Genomic DNA, 21,657 nt, shown 5'->3' on the forward strand with positions numbered 1-21,657 from the left:
ACAATTCTATTGCAATGGTACATTCACATCAACTCATTAGCAGTGCGGTGTGACGGAATCCATTGCCATAATGCGGTGCATGCTGTGCAGTACCACATATGCACAATGCAACTTTTCCCCTCTATTCTAATTATTCTAATGCCTCACTGTAAACTTAGCCTTAAAGAGACACTGAGCAGAAAGCAATACGGGGAGCACCATCCCCTACAATCAATACGCCACCCTATATGTATAAACGCGGGGTGGGTCTGTAATGTGCAGAACGGTCAATAATACAGTAATTATACCAAAAGCGAAAAGCAATGACCTCAAAGAAACCGCACCAAAACATGTTTTGGTGCGGTTTCTTTGAGGTCATTGCTTTTCGCTTTTGGTATAATTAAAGAGACACTGAAGCGAAATAAAAATGATGATATTATTTGTATGTGTAGCACAGCTAAGAAATAAAACCTTAAGATCAGATACATCAGTGTAAAGCTGGCCATACACTGGCCCGATTTGCGCCCGTTTCGACAGCAGATTCGATCACTGGGATCGAATCTGCTGCCAATCGTTCACGCTACACGCCGAATTTCGATCCATTTTGTCCGATCCCGTCGATCACGCCGTGCGGAAAATAACCGTCGATCGCCCGCGGGTAAAGAGCGCATCGCTAGCGGCGTTCGAGTGCCCGACGACCGACGCAATAGAGCCCGCATACATTACCTTCTCCGCCAGCGCGACTGCCCCCTGGTCACCGCTGCTCCGTCTCCGCTCTGGTCTCCAGGTCCGGCATGCCTCACTTCTTCTAGCCCGGCAGGAAGTTTAAACAGTAGAGCGCCCTCTGGCATGCCGGACCTGGAGACCAGAGCGCAGACAGAGCAGCGGTGACCGGGGGACTGAAGTCGCGCCGGCGGAGCAGGTAATGTATGCGGGCAGGCGGGGGCAGCAGCACCACCACAACAGATTGTGAACGGTTTCAGGCTGAAATCGGTTCACGATCTGTTTGCTGTAAAGGTAGCCATACGATCCCTCTCTGATCAGATTCGATCAGAGAGGGATCTATCTGTTGGTCGAATCTGATGGCAAATCGACCAGTGTATGGCCACCTTAATTGTTTCCAGTACAGGAAGAGATGAGAAACTCCAGTTGTTATCTCTATGCAAACAAGCCATTAAGCTCTCCGACTAAGTTAGTCGTGGAGAGGGCTGTTATCTGACCTTTTATTATCTCAACTGTTCCTGGACTATTTACTTTTCCTCTGCTAGAGGAGAGGTCATTACTTCATAGACTGCTCTGAAAGACTCTGAAAGATTTTGAATGCTGAGTGTTGTGTAATCTGCACATATTATAGAATGATGCAATGTTAGAAAAAACACTATATACCTGAAAATAAAAGTGTGAGAATATTTTCTTTGCTGCTAATCTTCTAGTAATTATTCATAGTACACAACCAATTCACTATATCATATTTTTTTTTTCGGTTCAGTGTCTCTTTAAAGAGAACCTGAGGTGGGTTTTAAGAATCCTCTCCGCACACAAAGGCTGGTTGTGCATACAATCACCAGCCTCTGTTACTATACTGTGCCCCCCCCCCCTCCACGCTCTATTGTTCCCCCACAATAAAACCGCCATGCTAGCGACATGCAGCGTATCGCTAGCAAGCTGATTACATACACACTGTCACTCTCCGCTCCCCCGCATTCTCTATATCGCCGCTCCCTGTCTGTGTCCCTTCCCTCCAATCAGCAGGGAGGGAAGGGGCGCAGGCGGGGAGCGGGGGAGAGTGACAGTGTGTATGTAAACCGCTTGCTAGCGACACGCTGTGTGTTGCTAGCACGGCGGGTTTATTTCGGGGGGACAGCAGAGCGCGGGGGGGGCACAGTATAGCAACAGAGGCTGGTGATTATATGCACAACCAGCCTCTGTGTACTAATAGGGTTCTTAAAACCCACCTCGGGTTCTCTTTAAGCCTCATACACCTGTACACATGCCCAATTGATTTCGCTTTCGAATCAGTAGCTGATCCCGCTGGATGATATTGTTGGGCTGGGCTGCTTACACTGACGCGCTGTGCGGGGAAGGGCAACGGAGGGATGCGTGACATCACATGGTGGTGGTTGGGGGAGCAGCGCGACCAATAGGATCAGCGTCGCTGGGGTTGGATATATCCATCCAGTGGATCGCTCAGTTTGGGGAGGCTTTAAGTTGGCTGAGGCAGTCGATCACAACCACCTCAGCCGTCATTCAGGCGTGTATGGCACCCAACAACCAACCTGTGAGTGACCCACTTGATGGATCTGCACCACTCTAGTGATGCGGATCCCATTGTTCGCACCGCTCCAATGCCCTCCTTATGACGTCACGCATGTGCCCCCCTCCACATAGCAACACAGAGCTGTTGCCCCAGGGGATTAGCTCCTGATCCGTGACGGGCGACATCAGTTGGGCATGTATACGAGCCCTTAGTGAGATGTCAAACAAATCAGATCTATGTACACATTTGTAAGGAAAAGTCTACTGGATTCTAGTTCTATAGCTCTCCAAAGCTCTAAACACTCCCCAGTCCTCTCTCCCATTTGGAGAGATGCAGTGCTTTGGGGTTTTTATTTCCTGTGATGGTTGAATGGAGTTATGTGACCTGAACCAGAAATACAGGACATAAACCTACTATAGAAATGCACTTCATTATTATTCCAAATCAGTGAAAATACAGAGTCATAGATTCCATAAAACAATGTACATTAGCCCCTTTCTCAGAGAGCTCATAATAGAGAAGGTAAGGGCTGGTTCACACGGGCGTCTGCTGAGCTTTTGCTTGGCATTGCGTTCAAACACCAGCGTTTAAACGCCAGCGTTTAAAAACTAGCTTTTGAAAGCTTTTGAAAAGCATTCAAGGCTAGCAGTTCTGGTCTCTGCTATTGTTTCCTGGCGTTTACTGCCTCTGAAAGCAGCATGTTGCTTTTGAGACTAGACGCAACGCTGGGATCTACTGCCAGGCTTTCATGAAAGCCTGCAAAAGCCAGCTCTGAACGCTCCCATTCACTTGCATGGGATGGCAGTAGATCCCAAAAAAGGCTGCGTCTGAAACGCTGCGTTAAACGCCACAAAAACGCCCGTCTGAACCAGCCCTAATACTCCAAATAACTGCTAGTACACAGGGGCAAGAAAGTGTCACAAGAAAGTCTGTAGGAGTAATTCTCTTGTTATCTCCTGTTAATTGTGACTGCACCAGCTGCCTCTGTCCTAAGCAGGTCATTAGCCCATATAGCTGGGCAATTGTGCACATTTTGGAGTATTCCCTTTTGGCACTTAGTTTTGGATGCTTGAAAAATGGTTTGGTAAAGCCCAAAACGTGTTTAACTTAGTCCTTTTTCAAGCATCTGAAATTGCCAAGTGCCAAAAGGGACTACTACAGACTGATGCCATCGCAAGTCTTCTCTCCCCCCCCCCCCCCCCCCCATTTACCCTGATATCGGTGTCATAAAGGTCACACGCTAGATAATCGTCTGCGCACACAAAGTGTACATTAGATCAGAGCCGGATTAAGACCACACAGGGCCCCAAGCAGAGCAATAAATTTGGGGCCACCCTGTTGAAAGCATGCCCCCCAGTATAGGTGACCGGATGTCCTTGCAGTATAGGCAGTTGGATGTCCCCCCTACTATAGGTAGTAGCCAGATTTCCCCCCAGAATAGGTAGCCAAGTGCTGCCCCCCCCACTATATATAGCCAGCTGTCACCCCCCAGTATATAAGTAGCCAGATGTCAACCGATGTATGGCCACTTTAACCACTTGAGGACCCACCCTTAAGGACCAGCACTGTTTTAGGTGATCTGTGCTGGATGGGCTCTGCAGCCCCCAGCACAGATCAGGGTGCAGGCAGAGCGATCAGATCGCCCCCCCTTTTTTCCCCCCTATGGGGATGATGTGCAGGGGGGGTCTGATCGCTCCTGCCTGCCAGCATGTTGCGGGGGGGGGCACCTTAAAGCCCCCCTCCGCTGCGAAATTCGCTCCCCCTCCCTCTCCTACCTGGCCCCCCCAGTGATCCGGGCTGCACAGGACGCTATCCGTCCTGTGCAGCCAGTGACAGGACGTCCCCTGTCACATGGCGGCGATCCCCGGCCGCTGATTGGCCGGTAATCGCCGATCTGCCTTATGGCGCTGCTGCGCAGCAGCGCCATACAATGTAAACAAAGCGGATTATTTCCGCTTGTGTTTACATTTAGCCTGCGAGCCGCCATCGGCGGCCCGCAGGCTATTCACGGAGCCCCCCGCCGTGATTTGACAGGAAGCAGCCGCTCGCGCGAGCGGCTGCTTCCTGATTAATCAGCTTGCAGCTGGCGACGCGCTGGTCCTGCAGCTGCCACTTTGCCGACGCACGGTATAAGCGTGCGGTCGGCAAGTGGTTAATTCCCCAAGGCTCATTCCTTCACCCCCCCCACTTAAGTTCTCCCCTTTGTCACCATCTCTATTAATCCCTCAAATATGCCCCTCTTCCATCTCGGATATCCCCTCCCCCTTTACCAGACCACCATCTCCCTCAGTCAGGTAACACATCTTTACTGACCTCCCTCCTGGCACCATGATCCCTGCCTCACTAATGCTAATTTCCGAAGTTTCGGTACCCCTCCTTCCATCACTGTTTTCACTCCAATCTCCCCCGCCCCCCTTAACACCCATGCCTTTTTGGTGGTCATTGGCAGTGCATCGCTGCCTGCACACCACCCACTTCACTATAGTATGAAACCCTATAGGCCACATCCATACTCAGTACTGACATAATGGCTGTAGTTTAATACTACAGCCATTATGATTCGATCATAGTGAAAGAATCTGTCAGTAACAATTGATGCATGTATTGGCCATACATGCATCAATTGTTACTGACAGATTCTTTCACTATGACCGAATCATAATGGCTGTAGTATTAAACTACAGCCATTATGTCAGTGCTTTAGATTATGGTTTCTAATGACAAGATTGGAGAGAGGCCCAGTGCACACCAAGCAGTTTTGGCAGCGATCCGCCAACCGCATCCGCCTGTGAAAATGCTTGGCTAATGCATTTCAATGGGATGGTGCACATCAGTGGTTTGAGGTTTTTAGCAAACAGCAAACGTGCCTCCTGCTGCACGTTTGCGGTTTGCAGAAGCCTTTCTGCCTCAATTTAAAGTATAGGAAAAACGCAAACTGCTCTGGAAAACGCTAGATCAGAGCGGTTTGCCAGGCATTTTTGTTACAGAAGCTGTTCAGTAACAGCTTTTACTGTAACAATATTTGTAATCTGCTACACAAAAACGCTCGCACAAACGCTAGGCATGTTTAGAAAACTTCTCTAAACATGCCTAGAATTGCTCTGAAATCTGCTCCAAAAACCGCTAGTGTTTTGAGGATCTGCTAGCAGTTTTGGTGTGCACTGGGCCAGAGTAGACAAAGCAGGTGGTTTTGGTGCACGGAGCTCAGCACCATTTACCCAAACCAGGAGCCCCATAGCAGCAATAATATGCTGTGCGGGGCACGTAAGGGAAATTCACCGTGATCGCCGTACCCCAAATTACACCTCCCTCAGAGTTGCGCCGACTTGGAGGGGGAATAGTATTTAACGCCACTGAGGAGTTTAGTGACAGCAGGAAGAGCCGTCATTCGACGCTCCCGGAGCCCAACTCACGCGCAGCGTACAAATACTAAGGGCTCAGACTATACGCCATTTTCTGAGCACTTTTAGCCATCGGAGCTTTCTGAGAGCTTTTTAAAAACGCTCAAATTGACTTGCATTAACCATTTAATGACATTAAAACATCATGCTTTAGCCTATTAATGGCAACATGACGTTTTAATACGTCGCGTGTTCCTGCCGCCGCGCCGCTTCCGCCCCCATTACCGTCGGGATCCCTTGCTAACTGATTGGGGAAGAGGACCGAGCGGTCCTCTACCCAATCGCACTGCCTGAAGTGAATGGACGTGACCGCGAACAGCGGCCACCTCAATTCATAAAACAGGAAACTGTTACAGTTCAATAAAGTGTAAAAAAAAAAAGTGATCACTTCCTGTAAGGATTTGTTGCACATTATATTACACAATGCTGTGGGGGTTGGACCTCCTGGAATGGTCACACCCACAAATGTGCATTTATCCTGCTAAAATAGGTTTATCTCACCTTTGAGGATCTCTATTTTTCAGTTTGCACCACTGTTTTGTTGGCGATCAGTGTTTCCCAGGGAGCTTCTGTTTACTTACATTTCACCCATGTGCAGTAAAGCCTTAGTGGACAGAGATAAGACCTTCTTGAGCTTATTATTAAACAACTCATCAGTTTATTATCCTGAGTTAAATAAACTCTGCCAGAAACTGCAGCAGTCATGGCTTCCTCCACACTGGTTGTGCTTTCCTGATGTGTGCAGGTACTGTATGGCTTTAGATAAAAGTCCACTTGAACTTCTCAGTTTGGGAAAACTCTACTGGTTGCTGTATTTTACATATTTTTGTTAGCTTATCTTCTCTATGCCAAACATATTTATGAATATAATACTGATCATTTCTATTGAGAGAAATGGGATGTGTCTGCTAACTTGGCATTTCAAGTAATCTCCAGCCAACTGTTTTTTAGATTTGGAAGGAATCGGTGTGTTTCAAGTCAGGCAAAAACAGTGCTGGAAATTTGGATGCACCAGTCGCCACCATAGGCCATAATGTGAGTTATAGCTACAGCTGCGCTCAGTCAGTAATTTGTGCACCATCAAAAGACAGAGCCCAAATGACAATAAAAGCAGTGTAATTCGGACAGCAGCAATAGCTGTCAGCTGAATTACATCTTACCCCTGAGTCAGTGGCCGCCTGGAGGGGGGAATATTAATGAACTCCACTGGGAGCATGGTGAGCCATTTTTCAAGTTTACCTTGAGTCCAAATTTCTTCGCTATTGGAATTCTTGTAATGGCAAATTCCTAAATCCTATTCTGCACCCTTGATTGATACTGAAACCAACAGAGAATATAGGCTGCACCAGGACCTCCGAGAACAATTGTGGTTTAGTGTATGAGAATATGGGGGCACAGATATTTATCCTCGGGCCTGACAGCTATTTTATGCAGAGCACGTCCTCCGTAGCCAGAAGAGGTAGCTGTGCACAAATTGGCCATCAGAACCAAGCTGTGCCCCTTTTCATGGATGCTCTGGTACATGCTTATATGCTTTGAGCTTCGTTGATATCAGAATGATAACTTTGTCTCCACAGAGGCTTTCCACAGCCAATGATGAAATAGTTGAAGTCTTGCTGTCTAAGCACCAAGTCCTGGCGGCTCTGAGATTTGTGAGAAGCATCGGTGGACATGACAGTGTCTCTGCTCGCAAGTTTTTGGATGCTGCAAAGCTGACGACTGATGAGATGCTTTTCTATACAGTCTTCCGATTCTTTGAGCAGAGAAATCAGCGTCTCCGTGGAAATCCTAACTTCACACCAGGTTCAGTTTGAATTTTATCATTCATTCGAGGCAGATTGCCTACAGGTTACATCATGAGAGCTGCTCCTCTGTTGTCTGTATACCTCTACATTCCCCGATCACACTTCAGTATTTATAGAGTGAGGGAGGTCCAAGCTGGTGCTATTAGTTTGTGAAGGTATAGCTGTGTTTTAGTGGCTAGTCATGAAGATATTCAGCTACTTTGAAAATACAAAACAAACCCCAGTTAGCGATACACATCATCATTGCAGATTCCAACCTGTTTTTGTTCTGTAGGACCTCCAGCAGGTAATTTATTGCACAAGTGCTGTGTGGGAGAAGGGTCAGCCTGCCATAATCACCTGATCAGTTCCAATATTATAAAGACTGGTACCCGATGTGTTCAGTATCCATGCATACAACACTGCTTGGCCTTTCAGATTTAAGTAAATCGGCTAAGTACTTCAGATAAATGAATTTTGTCTTAAGAGACTACTGGGAATTACAGTAACCTAATTACACAAGCCGGAAGAAGAGAATAGCCTGAGGATGATTTTTTTTTTTTGATGGTTTTACAAAGTCAGACAGTTGCAGAGTGAATGTGTAAGACAGCTGCCTTTTAATAATCTTGTTTTTACATATGAAATATTCAGGGCTGTCGTCTGACCTGAAACAAGTAAAGCAACAAGAATTCTCATTACTTACTGGCATCATGATTATTCCACATAAGCGACTGAGCAGTTGAAAAGGGTGCATGTCGCGCCTTGTTTAAAAGGGTGCCTGCTGTGTGAATTGTAGTCACAATTAACAGGTGTGAAGTGTAGAGATTATGATCTGCATAGCTGGCGGCCCTGGCAGCTGCTATGATAGTGGGTGCAGATGTCTGGGTTAAGGATAGTTGTTCAGGGGTGTGGGTGAAGTTAGATGCCAACCAGCAGGGCATCTAAGGGTTAGGCAGCATCAGGAGGAAGGTTAAGGGTTAGGCACCCCTTGGCAGAGGGTTCTGGATGAGGGAAGAGAGGTTAGGTCATAGTAAAAAAAAAAGTTGAATATTACACTATATGAATGTAGTAAATTTACCGATATTCTGCATCCTTTTAAAATGTATACAAGTGGACTGGCTAGTGGAGGCAAGTAGCAGCCCAACACTTTGCTTTTTGACTATACAGTACAGGTTTCTCTAATAGCTTTATATCACAAGGGTTTGTAGAAGCTTTGCTTATGCTGAACATAAAAAACACAGCCAGAGCTGTCCGAGTCAAACACTTCAAATTAAATTCTGGAATTCTGCTTTAAAATGCGATCAGGCACACTTTTTTACATTTCTCCTTTGTAAATGAATAGGGTGGAAAGAGGGTAGAAACTGATAGGCTGTTATTGCTCTGCATCACCATTAGAATTTTTTTTTCACACAGGTTTGTGGCTTCAATGTGAAAACTGGTAGTTATATGGCCAGGAAACACAAGTGTACAGTAATGCTAAAAATTCAAGGGACATGTACACGTAAAATCTGCATGATCGATTATTGCAATCAGGTTACTGAAAGGTAATCAAGTCGGGGGTGCACACCCCAAAATCAAAGTGTAACTGTCCAGCAAAATGCTTGGATATAAATATCCTATTAGTGCACCTTTATTGCAAGCAGGATGCTTATAAAAGTCCAAGTATTCCTATAATACGCACTGTGGGACTGCACGCATTTCAACCCTTCAGCCCATGGCAGGAAGTGGTCAGAACTACGCCTCAATTTTAACAGAGGGGAAAAACTGGGACTTCAGCTAAAAGAAAAAGTACCAACTGAAAATGAACCCAAGCCTGTGTTAAAATACCTGCCTAAAGCGGTATAAATTCTGACATAATACTCAATAAAAAAAAGTTTTCCTACTTTTTCATATTTGCTTTTGTGCATAAGTAATATTATTCATTTAGAAATTATAAGTTGCCCTGAGAGTTGACTTTGCATTTTAATTATAACTGCTTTTATTCATCTTCTAACTGAAGTTAACTGTCTGACTTTGTTCAGCAGAGCCTGCAGTGTCAGAGAAGTGTTTATTTACATTCCTCACTTGATACAATTAAATACAAGATATTATCTAAAGTTCAGATGTCCAGCTTTGCTGGCAGGGAACTTCTAAAGGTGCGTACACTCCGTACCGCTACACACACGAGCTTATTTGCCTTTAATGATTAGTTGTATCCTAAAATGAAATTTGGCTTGAAGCTTTTTGTAGGTAGATTTAACCACTTTACCCCCAGCGGTACAAATTTCTCCGCCCCTTTTTTTTCCTCCTAAAAAACCAGGGACGGAGAAATCCGTACCTTCCGCGCTACCGCCGCTGTCCGCCGCTCGTGCGCGCGCACCTGCCGCTCGTGCATGCCGCCGCCCGCTCGCCCGGAGATCAATGAACGGGAAAATCCATTCCCGTTCGTTGATCTAGCCCCCGCAATGATCTGCTGCTTCTTTCAGAAACAGCGAGATCATTGTGAGTCTCCCAGCCTCCTACTGCTTCCTGTCGTATGTAAACAAAAACACTGTGGCCATCTTGTGGCCAAATAGTAAACTACACCCTAAAAGCATTTTACATATACAAACATTACATTTACACAATAAATTAACTCATTACCTCCCACACTCCCCAATTTTTATTTTTTTTGTAAAAAAAACAAAAACAAATAGTTACCTTAGGGACTGAACTTTTTAAATATTTGTCAAGAGGGTAGAACACTGTTACTTTATAAACTGCGGGCTTGTAATTAGGGATGGATGCAAAACTGAAAAAAATGCACCTTTATTTCCAAATAAAATATTGTCGCCAAACATTGTGATAGGGACATAATTTAAATGGTTTTTATAACCGGGACAAATGGGTTAATACATTTCATTGGTTTTAATTACAGTGGCATGCTTTATTTAAAAACTATAATGGCCGAAAACTGAAAAATAATAATTTTTTTCCCACATTTTTCCTATTTCCCCATTAAAACACATTTAGAATAAAATAATTCTTGGCATAATGTCCCACCTAAAGAAAGCCTAATTGGTGGCAAAAAAAACAAGATATAGTTCATTTCATTGGGATAAGTAATAATAAAGTTATAGATGAATGAATGGAAGGAGTGCTGAAAGGTGAAAATTGCTCTGGTGGTCAGGGGGTAAAACCCCTCACTGGTGAAGTGGTTAAATTGCACCTAGGAAACGTTGTCTGTTAAGGCCCGTACACACGTCCTACGGGAGGCAACGACGGGTACGTTGTTGCCTCCCACTGGGCGGTGTTTCCGCCGACAGTAGCGAGTGTGTACGTGCTGTCGGCGGACTGATAAGCCTGTTCCTACAGAATCAGGCTTATCAGTCTGCCGACAGCGCGTACACATGCGCGCTACTGTCGGCGGAAACACCGCCCAGTGGGAGGCAACGATGGACCCATCGTTGCCTCCCGTAGGACATGTGTACGGGTCTTAAAAGAGAATCTGAAGCGAGTATAAAACTCGCTTCTTCTCTTATATTTCAGCAGGGGCATGTGTGCCCCTGCTAAACCGCCACTATCGCGCCGCACAACGGTGGTCTCTTACTCCCCTAAATCCACTCCGTCCTCGCTGGGGATCTCTTCCGCATTGAGGCAGGGCTAACCGCTGCAACCCTGCCTCACGCGCGTCTGTCAGCGCGTATTTCCGCCTCTCCCAGTCTTCCTTCACTGAGAGGGGCGGGGGAGAGACGGCGATGTGCCGCTGATAGACGCGCTGTGAGGCAGGGCTGCAGCCGTTAACCCTGCCTCTAGGAGCAGCAAAATCTATGACTAAGTTGGTCGTAGATTTTGCAGGGGGGGTAAGGGTCCCCTGTTCAGCTGCGGGATAGTGGCGTTTTAGCAGGGGCACACATGCCCCTGCTGAATATAAGAGAAGAAGCGAGGATTTTTTTACTCGCTTCAGTGTCTCTTTAACATTGAAAATGTGTTGGAATAATTAGCACCTCATTGATTATCTCTATTCTTGTGTACAGGGGAAAAAAAAGAGTATTTGCAGCTACTCGAGGAGGAAGATGGAAAGCAGGCAGCCTGTATAGCTGTGTACTGTTCCAACTATGTCAGATCTGACAATTCACAGCTTGAAGCTAATCAGACTGGAAAGATCATTTTTATAATCTTTAACAAAGCATTGCTATATATGCATAGAGCACTGATTGTAGAAATAAATGTGATATCATACAGCAGCTGTACATTATTCATCTTGAAACAAATTAATACAACCAGTCTTTTAGGAGGACACAGTTTAATTAGAAAAAAACTGTACATTATTTCTCTTACAAATGGAAGCTGGGTGTGGTCATTGTGTGGCAGCAGCGGCTCTAACACTGTGTCTTGTCTGCAGGAGAACACTGTGAGGAGCACGTCACCTTCTTCAGGCAGCGGTTCGGGGAACAAGCTCTGCTGAAGATCGCCGCCTCTTAGTCTGCTTTTATAAAAAGTGTACAAATGTATTTATTATTCTGAGAATAAAGTCCATGCAGCTTCTGCTAATAAAATAGGCTGGGCTCCTTCCTTTCTTCATGCTGCTCATATTCCATGATATAAAAAGTCTGTTAGCAAATTAGATATTAAAATAGAAGATTTGCCATTATGATAAACATGATTCTATCTGAAATAAAAGGAGCTGGATAGCTTGCATTGGTCTTGCATTTATAAAACACATCTAAGGTGTTCACCATAAATTAGAGTGTATTTAATAAAACATTCCTCTGATAAAATGTAACATCTATATACATGTGGAAAACCCCTTGAGCATAGTAAAAGTCAATGCTGTAACACTGGTTATCCTGGAAGAGTCCATTCCTGAGGCAGGGTGAGGGGCTAAGTGTAGCCTGCAGCTCTGGCACTCTGCTGAATCCCTCATGCAGTGGCTGGATGGTGCACACAGGCCCCCTAGTGGACGAGAAGCCGCTCCTGCTCAGTACCTCTTCTTCTCTCCTGGGCCGCCTGCACTTTGGCTTTATTCACTCGTGGCCCTGGGGAAATACAAATTTGTAATTAAAGAGATGTTCGTATGATACATACCCTAAAAAAAAATATATATAATATTTTCACTTGTCACAAAATGCCATCCTGTACAACCCTGGTAACTGAATTCTATGAAGCATTAAAATATGCCAAGTTAGTTCGCTTATTGCAATTTAGATTTTCCTTGCTTCTAATACACTAGGAAACCCTACCTATAGTATATCTACCTTTCAACCCCTGAAACGTTAGTGAAAACTTTAATACCTCTTAAGCCTTGTACACTGGTTTAAGCCTCCTCTGCCAAGTGGAGTGTACAGCAACCCTTGATCTCTCCTCCATCCGTCAGCAAGCAATCTGCCTGGTGGATCATCTCAGCCCAGGACATCGTCCTTCTATCTACACACTGCCTACTCCATAGCAACAGAATGTGCTGCAAGCCTATAGGCTAGCAAAGCATCTGTATGGCCTCTGCCCTTAACTGTCCCTGAAGGAGTGAAGTCTACCTACTGCCAAGCAACAGCCCTTGTGTGTATGAGGTTTTGCTATGCTAATAAAGATAAGTTCCACCCAGGACTATTGTTCCTTAGTGTAACTTATCTTTGGTTCTGTCAGTCAAGCTAATTCTTCTAATTACCTTTCCCAGAGCAGTGGCATAAAATGAAAATCTGGATTTACCTGGTGCTTTCTCCAGCCCCCTGTAGCCTGTGAGTTTCTCAGCATCCTCTTCCTCCCTTCCATGGTCCCGCTGGCAGCTCTGGTAATCCAGCTAGGTCAGCTGAAGCAGTGTGTGCGGTTGCCCTAAGGGATCCTGCACATGCACGGTTCAATCTTTAGAGAACTGTGCTTGTGCAGGACCCAAACGGCGACCAGTATGCTGACACACAGGACTTCAGCCGAATTTGCTGGATTACTGGAGCCGCCAGTAAGGCCACAGAAGGGAGGAATAGGATGCCGGGGAACCTCACAGGCTACGGGAGCTGGAGGAAGCTCCAGGAAAGTCCAGATTTTCAAGTTACAAGCAATAGTTGGGTTTTATAATAGTCTGAACAAAGTTTTGCTGCTGAGAACTTCTGAAGGACAAAAACAAATGTTATGTATTTATTACACATGTGATTCCTAGTCCAATTACACTTTTCCCTTCCTAGTGTAGGAGGCACATTGTATTTCACGCTAAAGTCCCCTACACAGGCAAAAATGTTAGTCTTAAGCCAGCTACACACTCTCAGGCCCAGTGCACACCAAAAACCTCGAGCAGATCTGCAAAATGCTAGATGTTTTTGAAGCAGATTTCAGAGCGATTCTATGCATGTTTAGAGACGTTTTCTCAACATGCCTAGCGTTTTTTTGGAGCGTTTGTGTAGCAGATTACAAATATTGTTACAGAAAGGCTGTTACTGAACAGCTTCTGTAACAAAAACACCTGGAAAACCGCTCTGATCTAGTGTTTTTCAGAGCGGTTTTCCACTTTCCTATACTTTAACATTGAGGCAAAAACGCCTCAGAAATCTAAAAAATGCTTCAGTTTGCATTCGTGGGAAAAACGAACCGCTCTGGTGTGCACCATCCCATTCACTTTCATTAGCCAAGCAGTTTCTCACTGCAAACATTTTAAAAAAACACTCCAGAACCGCTTCGGTGTGCACCAGCCCTCAATTACACTTGGCCAACCAGTGACCACCTCCATGTAGTGGGTTAACTGGTATTGAATACTAAGCACATTGTGTAGGTAAACACGCATACTACATAGAAGTGGTAAAATTGGTCAATGGTTGGCCAGTTATAATTGAAAGTGTGTACCAGTTCAAATTGCATACAATATTAATTTATAAATGATTTAGCCAGTGTTTGCCCAGAGTCTTCTCCCTAAAATTCTGAAATTTATCACAGGTGGCAACATCTCTAGTTCTGCCAGGTAATCTATATGGAACATTCATTACCAAGAGTTCTATGCACATACGGAGATATTGATTGCTTGACAGTTGGAAACAGCAATTATTTCCCACAATGCAACAAGGTTCACAGACCGCAAACTGTCAGGGCTATGGCATCACACTGTGCAAGGGGTATTATATTAGCCATAAAGATGTCCCTATTCAAGAAAAGAAAGTTATCTTGTGGGAAGGATGGGGGGGGGGGGGGGGGGTTCTGGGGGTATCTGCTACGGATCAGGATGAAGTTCAATGCTGGGCTACCATCCCACTTTAATGCCTCCCCTCCCAGTAGATCAGAAGTACAGTAAAATCTCTTTATAGTAAACTCCAAGGGACCAGAAAAAGTCGTTTACTATATCAGAATTTGCTAGGACCAGAGGACTGAGTTTACTATATCCAGAGGTTTACTATAACAAGCTTCTACTGTATATATTTGAAGTAGTGAGAATCCTATGGGAGCTGGCAGCCAATAGGTTGGTGTCTTCTGGAGCGGGAGTGTACTGCACAGTATACTTCTGATGAAGTGGGTATGTGCCAGTGGGACCCAGAAGACCAGAGCTGTGGCGAGAAACACAAATGACTTCTAGAGCTGGAAGAAGCCTCAGGTAAGTAAAGCTAGATTTACATATCGTACATATAAAAACATACAAATAAGAAGTAACTCTTCCAGAGTAAGTGAGCCATAAATTATTTTTCTTTCACTTGCAGTAGGTAGTAAAAGTCTGATAGAACCGACAGGTTTTGGACTAGCCCATCTACTCATGGGGGATTCTCAGGGTTTTATTTCCTTTCAGAAGCACTTAGAGAATGGCCGTTGCACCATCCAACTGGCAAAAAAGTGTGCAGTGGTCAGGGAGGCTGGCCAGCATCATTGTATAAATGCTTTTCAGGGAATGTCTTTAAAAAGACTAAAGGCCATCCTGAGAATCCGCCATGAAGAGATGGACTAGTCAAAATCTGTCAGATTTCCACTACCTACTGTAAGTGACAGCAACATAGCAATTTATGGCTCATTCTACTCTGGAAGAACCCTAATACTTTTTTTTTTTTGTATGTGTTTACATGTATTTTAAATTTTACAATTTGTCAAGAGTAGTTAATTACTTGCCTTGGATATCCTTTAACACAGAAAATTGCACTGCTATAGTAAGTTTATGTGATGTTCAGTGCGTGACCGTATAGCATGTGTTAAAGGGAACCTGAAGTAAAAGGTATATGGAGGCTCTCTTTATCATGCAGAGAAGCGTAAGCAACTTCACATAACAAGCGGTGTGACTATCGTTCCTTTGCTTTCCTGTTTTATAGGGAATGTAATGCAGCTTGCACTGTGAATGCGGCCTAAGCCATACACCCAGAAATAGTATGCAGACTACATTCATGCTTGCTTCAGGTGTGTGATTTACACACTATTGGATCTGGGCAGGAGAACTGAGTAATGACATTATTGCAAGGGACAAATATGGCAGTCTCCCTATCACTCACTGCAGTGTTACTTTAAAGTATTTGGAACCATTTTAGAAATGTAATTTTGATGGAAACCGTGGTAATTGCATGACCATCCTTTTTTCTTATGACAGAGGGGCTCTTCCTTGCAGATTATAAAAGCCTGCCCTCCCCATCCACTGACTCCTCTGGCAGGAAGGGAAAGTGACATACTGTGCAGACTTTGGGAAGTTAGAGAGAGTAATCCTGTGACTACACATTTCCAACAAAATGAAGGTTTATCCAGATGCATTTTTAGAAACCTATTCTTATAGGACAACTGAAGAGGTAGATATATGGAGGCTGCCATGTTTTCCTTTTAAGCAATACCAGTTGCATGGCAGCCCTGCTGACACTCTGCCTCTAATACTATTAGCCATAGCCCCTGAACAAGCATGCAGCAGATCAGGTATTTCTGACTTCAAAGTCAGATCTGACAAGACTAGCTGCATGCTTGTTTCTGGTATTATTCAGATACTACTGCAGAGAAATAGACCAGCAGGGCTGCCAGGCAACTGGTATTGATTAAAAGGAAATAAATATGGCAGCCTCCGTATACCTCTTACTTCAGTTCCCCTTTATGTTGCTGATCTAGACTAAAGACTAAATCCCACTGCAAGTTTCTAATTAAAGAAACAGTTTATTCTGAAAAAAATATATATATACTGCTTTAGAGAATGAGCAGAATATCTAGAATCTGGATAGAAACTTGGGCTGGCTATTATCTTGATCTTGGCTTCGCTCTCATGTACACATGACATAAACATGCAAGACAGAGTTCAAACATTGCTGGTTATCAATTGGCAGCCATGGCTGAAGATTATATCCCCAGAGTGGCCACCAATAAAACACTGCACAAGTAGTATCTATTCTAAGAAGTTAGCTGAGATGTCTGTTAAATACGGTTCAGTTCCCATTAGAGTGGATGCAAAACAGCACAGTAAGTACATGCACTCAGATGTGCTGTGCTCTGTTGCATATCTGCACTGTCAGTTTTGCATCTGCTCTGTCATCTGCCCACATTGATTGCCTGGGTTCAATTGCCGATATACTCATGTGTCCCTTGGTTTGGCAGCTGCTGATTCAGCTTGGTCCAGAAAGCTCACGGACCGGAGGCCGGCTGAAGAATGGGACTCCCCATAGGATTAGAAAGACCAACTCTCCCTCCCAACAGGGAGAATTTCCACTGGTCCACCATGAACCAATGAGAATCATCCAGTTAGTTAGTCTTTTGCAATCCAGTGGGTATCCCCGTGCTTATGTCAGGCACTGATCAGTTTACTGTGACCAAGCAGAGAAGTGCACAACCAGGGGACACGGGAATATTTGTGCGGCAGTGATCGCTGCGGACACAGGGTTCAGCCTTGTGAAAACAGATCCTGTCCGTTCTCATAGGCTTTACGTGCACCTGGCATTTTGTGTGCAGTTATGGAAACGGATCCTATTTCTAACAATAAGATCCACTTCCTGCTTTTAGTGACGTTCAGAAAACGTATCTGTTCTTTAAAGCGGAATATAACCCTGCATTTCAACTTTGCTCTAAAACATTATTTACAGTATATTATATGCAACCAGCATTTTTTTTTTACTAGACCAGCATTGGAAGGGTTACACAGGGCTTTAAAGTTCCTGGAGATTTCTGCAGACGCATCCGAAGCTGAAATAAGATACATTTTGTTTACATAAAAGTATCTAAGTGTTGAATGTGACTCACTCTCTCTGACTGAGGAGTTGGAGGACAGCCGAGTGTGTAACATTACTCAATAGATACATTTGACTAAATAGAATGTATCTATATGAACTCCTGCATATCTCTCCACGACTTTAAACCTCTGTGTTAAACCCTTCCAATGCTGGTCTAGTAAAAAAAAAATGCTAGTTGCATATAATATGCTGTAAATAATGTTTTAGAGCAAAGTTGAAATGCAGGGTTATATTCCGCTTTAAGGTTTCTGCACTAAGTAGGAACCATGCCTTTAACAGTTTGAGTTTAATCACTTCATGCCTCGAGCAGTTTCAACATTTTAGCTACAGTGATGTGAAAAACTATTTGCCCCCTTCCTGATTTCTTATTCTTTTGCATGTTTGTCACACTTAAATGTTTCTGCTCATCAAAAAACATTAACTATTAGTTAAAGATAACATAATTGAACACAAAATGCAGTTTTAAATGATGGTTTTTATTATTTAGTGAGAAAAAAAACTCCAAATCTACATGGCCCTGTGTGAAAAAGTTATTGCCCCCTTTGTTAAAAAATAATTTAACTGTGGTTTATCACACCTGAGTTCAATTTCTGTAGTCACCCCCAGGTCTGATTACTGCCACACCTGTTTCAATCAAGAAATCACTTAAATAGGAGCTATCTGACACAGAGAAGTAGACCAAAAGCATCTCAAAAGCTAGACATCATGCCAAGATCCTAAGAAATTCAGGAACAAATGAGAACAAAAGTAATTGAGATCTATCAGTCTGGTAAAGGTTATAAAGCCATTTCTAAAGCTTTGGGACTCCAGCGAACCACAGTGAGAGCCATTATCCACAAATGGCAAAAACATGGAACAGTGATGAACCTTCCCAGGAGTGGCCGGCCGAACAAAATTACCCCAAGAGCGCAGAGAAAACTCATCCGAGAGGCCACAAAAGACCCCAGGACAACATCTAAAGAACTGCAGGCCTCACTTGCCTCAATTATGGTCAGTGATCACGACTCCACCATAAGAAAGAGACTGGGCAAAAACGGCCTTCATGGCAGATATCCAAGGAGCAAACCACTTTTAAGCAAAAAGAACATTAATGCTTGTCTCAATTTTGCTAAAAAAAACATCTCAATGATTGCCAAGACTTTTGGGAAAATACCTGGTGGACCGACGAGACAAAAGTTGAACTTTTTGGGAGGTGCGTGTCCCGTTCCATCTGGCGTAGAAGTAACACAGCATTTCAGCAAAAGAACATCATACCAACAGTAAAATATGGTGGTGCTAGTGTGATGGTCTGGGGTTGTTTTGCTGCTTCAGGACCTGGAAGGCTTGCTGTGATAAATGGAACCATGAATTCTACTGTCTACCAAAAAATCCTGAAGGAGAATGTCCGGCCATCTGTTCGTCAACTCAAGCTGAAGCGATCTTGGGTGCTGCAGCAGAACAATGACCCAAAACACACCAGCAAATCCACCTCTGAATGGCTGAAGAAAAACAAAATGAAGACTTTGGAGTCGCCTAGTCAAAGTCCTGACCTGAATCCTATTGAGATGTTGTGGCATGACCTTAAAAAGGCGGTTCATGCTAGAAAACCCTCAAATAAAGCTGAATTACAACAATTCTGCAAAGATGAGTGGGCCAAAATTCCTCCAGGCCACTTCCTGGCAAGTTGTCGCAAACGCTTGATTGCAGTTATTGCTGCTAAGGGTGGCCCAAAGAGTTATTAGGTTCAGGGGGCAATTTCTTTTTTACACAGGGCCATGTAGGTTTGGAGTTTTTTTTTCTCACTAAATAATAAAAACCATCATTTAAAACTGCATTTTGTGTTCAATTATGTTATCTTTGACTAATAGTTAACGGTTTTTGATGAGCAGAAACATTTAAGTGTGACAAACATGCAAAAGAATAAGAACTCAGGAAGGGGGCAAATAGTTTTTCACATCACTGTATGTCCCCATTTAATCACTGCTTATGACACCTAAGTGATATATACATTATTTTTTCTGAACTTTCTTTGGGTTCTTATTTTACCCCAGTAATTGATCTATTTCCTACGTCTGTTTAAAAAAAATAAAAAAAGTTATACCCATTATGGTTTTAAAAATAAAAAGTGCAACTGTAAATAAAGAAAGCACAAATTATACTTGGCTAATTATCTCATTTATCATAAAACTGAAATTATGTTGCTACTTGACTAGATTTACATTTTGAAATAAAAGGTATTTATTTTTCTCTCAACACTCCTGATATAAGAGGGAATAAACAGTTTTTAGTGTAATTTGTAGCCATTATGCAAGGGGTGGGGCCTAAGAGGTATTTTCATTGTAATACTTTTGTTGCATTCCCTGTATTATGCTGCTATTTTGTCCCCCAATTAAAATGTCTTACCTATAGCATCCCTTAAAGCATGGCTGGGCAAACTACAGTCCAGAGGCCATATTTACCTGTGTTTCGGGTCCAGCCCGCCAACAAAGAACCGAATTCCTCTCCTCCAGAGTTGTAAGCGGTGCATAATTTAAATCATCCAATCGCAGCTTTCAGCCGATCTCCATGTCCACAACGGCGTCATGTGACCTGCTGTCAGTATGTACCAGTGTGTCACATGACGCCGCTGTGGCCATAGAGATTGGCGTTGGAAGCTGCAATTGGGTGAGTTAAACCTATCATTACGCACCACAGGCAACTCTGCAGGGAGGAAGGAGAGTAATGCAGCCCAAAGTGGAAAAAAGTTTGCCCACTCCTGCCCTGCAGTGTGCTGGGTCCCAGCTTGATGATATCATCAAGCCAGGACCTGGCACATACAACTACAGGACGCCAGCTGCATTACAGGCCACAGGAGAGAGCCCATCGCAGCAGGAAACGTTAGAGATACTTAGCAGCGTCACTTCCTGCTGCCAATCTCTGCTAAAGGAGGAGGGATTAGACACCAGGGTAAGAAACTCTGGTTAGTCCCACAAATGTTGCCTGGGGTGAAGGTGCATACTAGTATGCATCCTATGGTCATCGGCATTGCAGACCAACATTTACATCCTTATGCCAAAACTTGGCAGAGAGGAATTTAATTTACTGTAGTCTCAGCAACAAGTGGTCCACAGAGACATCCTTAAATTGTACCTAAAGTGTTAAAAAAAATTGCTCATTTACTTACCTGGAGCTTCTTGAAGTCCTCCTTTTCCCTTGTCGTGACTCCGTGCTCAGCTGTTGCTCTTCTGTCGCCCTCCATAATCTGTCTGACTGACGAGTGGGCCAGCCACTACGAGCACGTCCACCATCGCGCTCCTGCGTCCAAGAGCATTCTGCACATGTGCAGTAGCAATTTTTGCTTACTGCACAAACTACAATGTACTCCAGCTACGGGAGCACATTGGAGGAGGCGTGTGGCACGGGGTCTCACATCCTGCATTGGACGGGGACACCGGAGGAAGGGGGAGTACAGGATGACGACGAGGAACCAGGAAGACTTAAAGGGACACTTAAGTCAAACAAACAAAATGAGTTTTACTTACCTGGGGCTTCCAATAGCCCCCTGCAGCTGTCCGGTGCCCTCGCCGTCTCCCTCCGATCCTCCTGGCCCCGCTGGCAGCCACTTCCTGTTTCGGTGACAGGAGCTGACAGGCTGGGGACGTGAGTGATTCTTCGCGTTCCTGGCCACAATAGCGCCATCTATGCTGCTATAGCATATATCATATACCATATAGCAGCATAGAGGGTGCTAATGTGTCTGGGAACGCGAAGAATCACTCGCGTCCCCAGCCTGTCAGCTCCTGTCACCGAAACAGGAAGTGGCTGCCGGTGGGGCCAGGAGGATCGGAGGGAGACAGCGAGGGCACCGGACAGCTGCAGGGGGCTATTGGAAGCCCTAGGTGAGTAAAACTCTTTTTTTTGTTTGACTTAAGTGTCCCTTTAAGGGGGCTGGAGGAAGCCCCAGGTAAGTAAATGGGCATTTTTTTACTTTATGGTTATTAATAAAATTCAATAAAATCTCACCCAATACAATTTTTTATTCTCTCTCAGTGATCATTCATCTGCATTAACTGTACATATGAGCAGCCCATTGTGTCCTATCGAGGGAAGAGGATAGATATGTTCCCCTGCAGTTCAAATCACAACTGCAGATAGTATTATCCAACTTATTC

General features: G+C 44.3%; 2 protein-coding genes across 3 annotated transcripts in view; one reads left to right on the plus strand and one right to left on the minus strand.

Moving 5' to 3' along the window:
- The window catches only part of LOC137518871 (regulator of MON1-CCZ1 complex-like), a 68,472-nt gene extending 56,534 nt beyond the window's left edge, over positions 1–11,938 (plus strand). For both annotated transcript variants that reach the window (XM_068237261.1, XM_068237263.1), the window contains 2 exons: positions 7,215–7,440; positions 11,785–11,938. In XM_068237261.1, the coding sequence (XP_068093362.1) occupies positions 7,215–7,440; positions 11,785–11,864 (306 nt within the window). In that variant the 3' untranslated portion in view covers positions 11,865–11,938. The remainder of the gene's footprint in view (positions 1–7,214; positions 7,441–11,784) is intronic.
- LOC137518870 (NPC intracellular cholesterol transporter 1-like) overlaps positions 11,669–21,657 on the minus strand; it is a 105,939-nt gene continuing 95,950 nt past the window's right edge. The window contains exon 25 of the mRNA XM_068237260.1: positions 11,669–12,418. Within this exon, the coding sequence (XP_068093361.1) occupies positions 12,336–12,418 (83 nt within the window). The 3' untranslated portion in view covers positions 11,669–12,335. The remainder of the gene's footprint in view (positions 12,419–21,657) is intronic.

This window comes from Hyperolius riggenbachi, chromosome 5 (genome assembly GCF_040937935.1).
Source record: "Hyperolius riggenbachi isolate aHypRig1 chromosome 5, aHypRig1.pri, whole genome shotgun sequence".
Classification (NCBI taxonomy): domain Eukaryota; kingdom Metazoa; phylum Chordata; class Amphibia; order Anura; family Hyperoliidae; genus Hyperolius; species Hyperolius riggenbachi.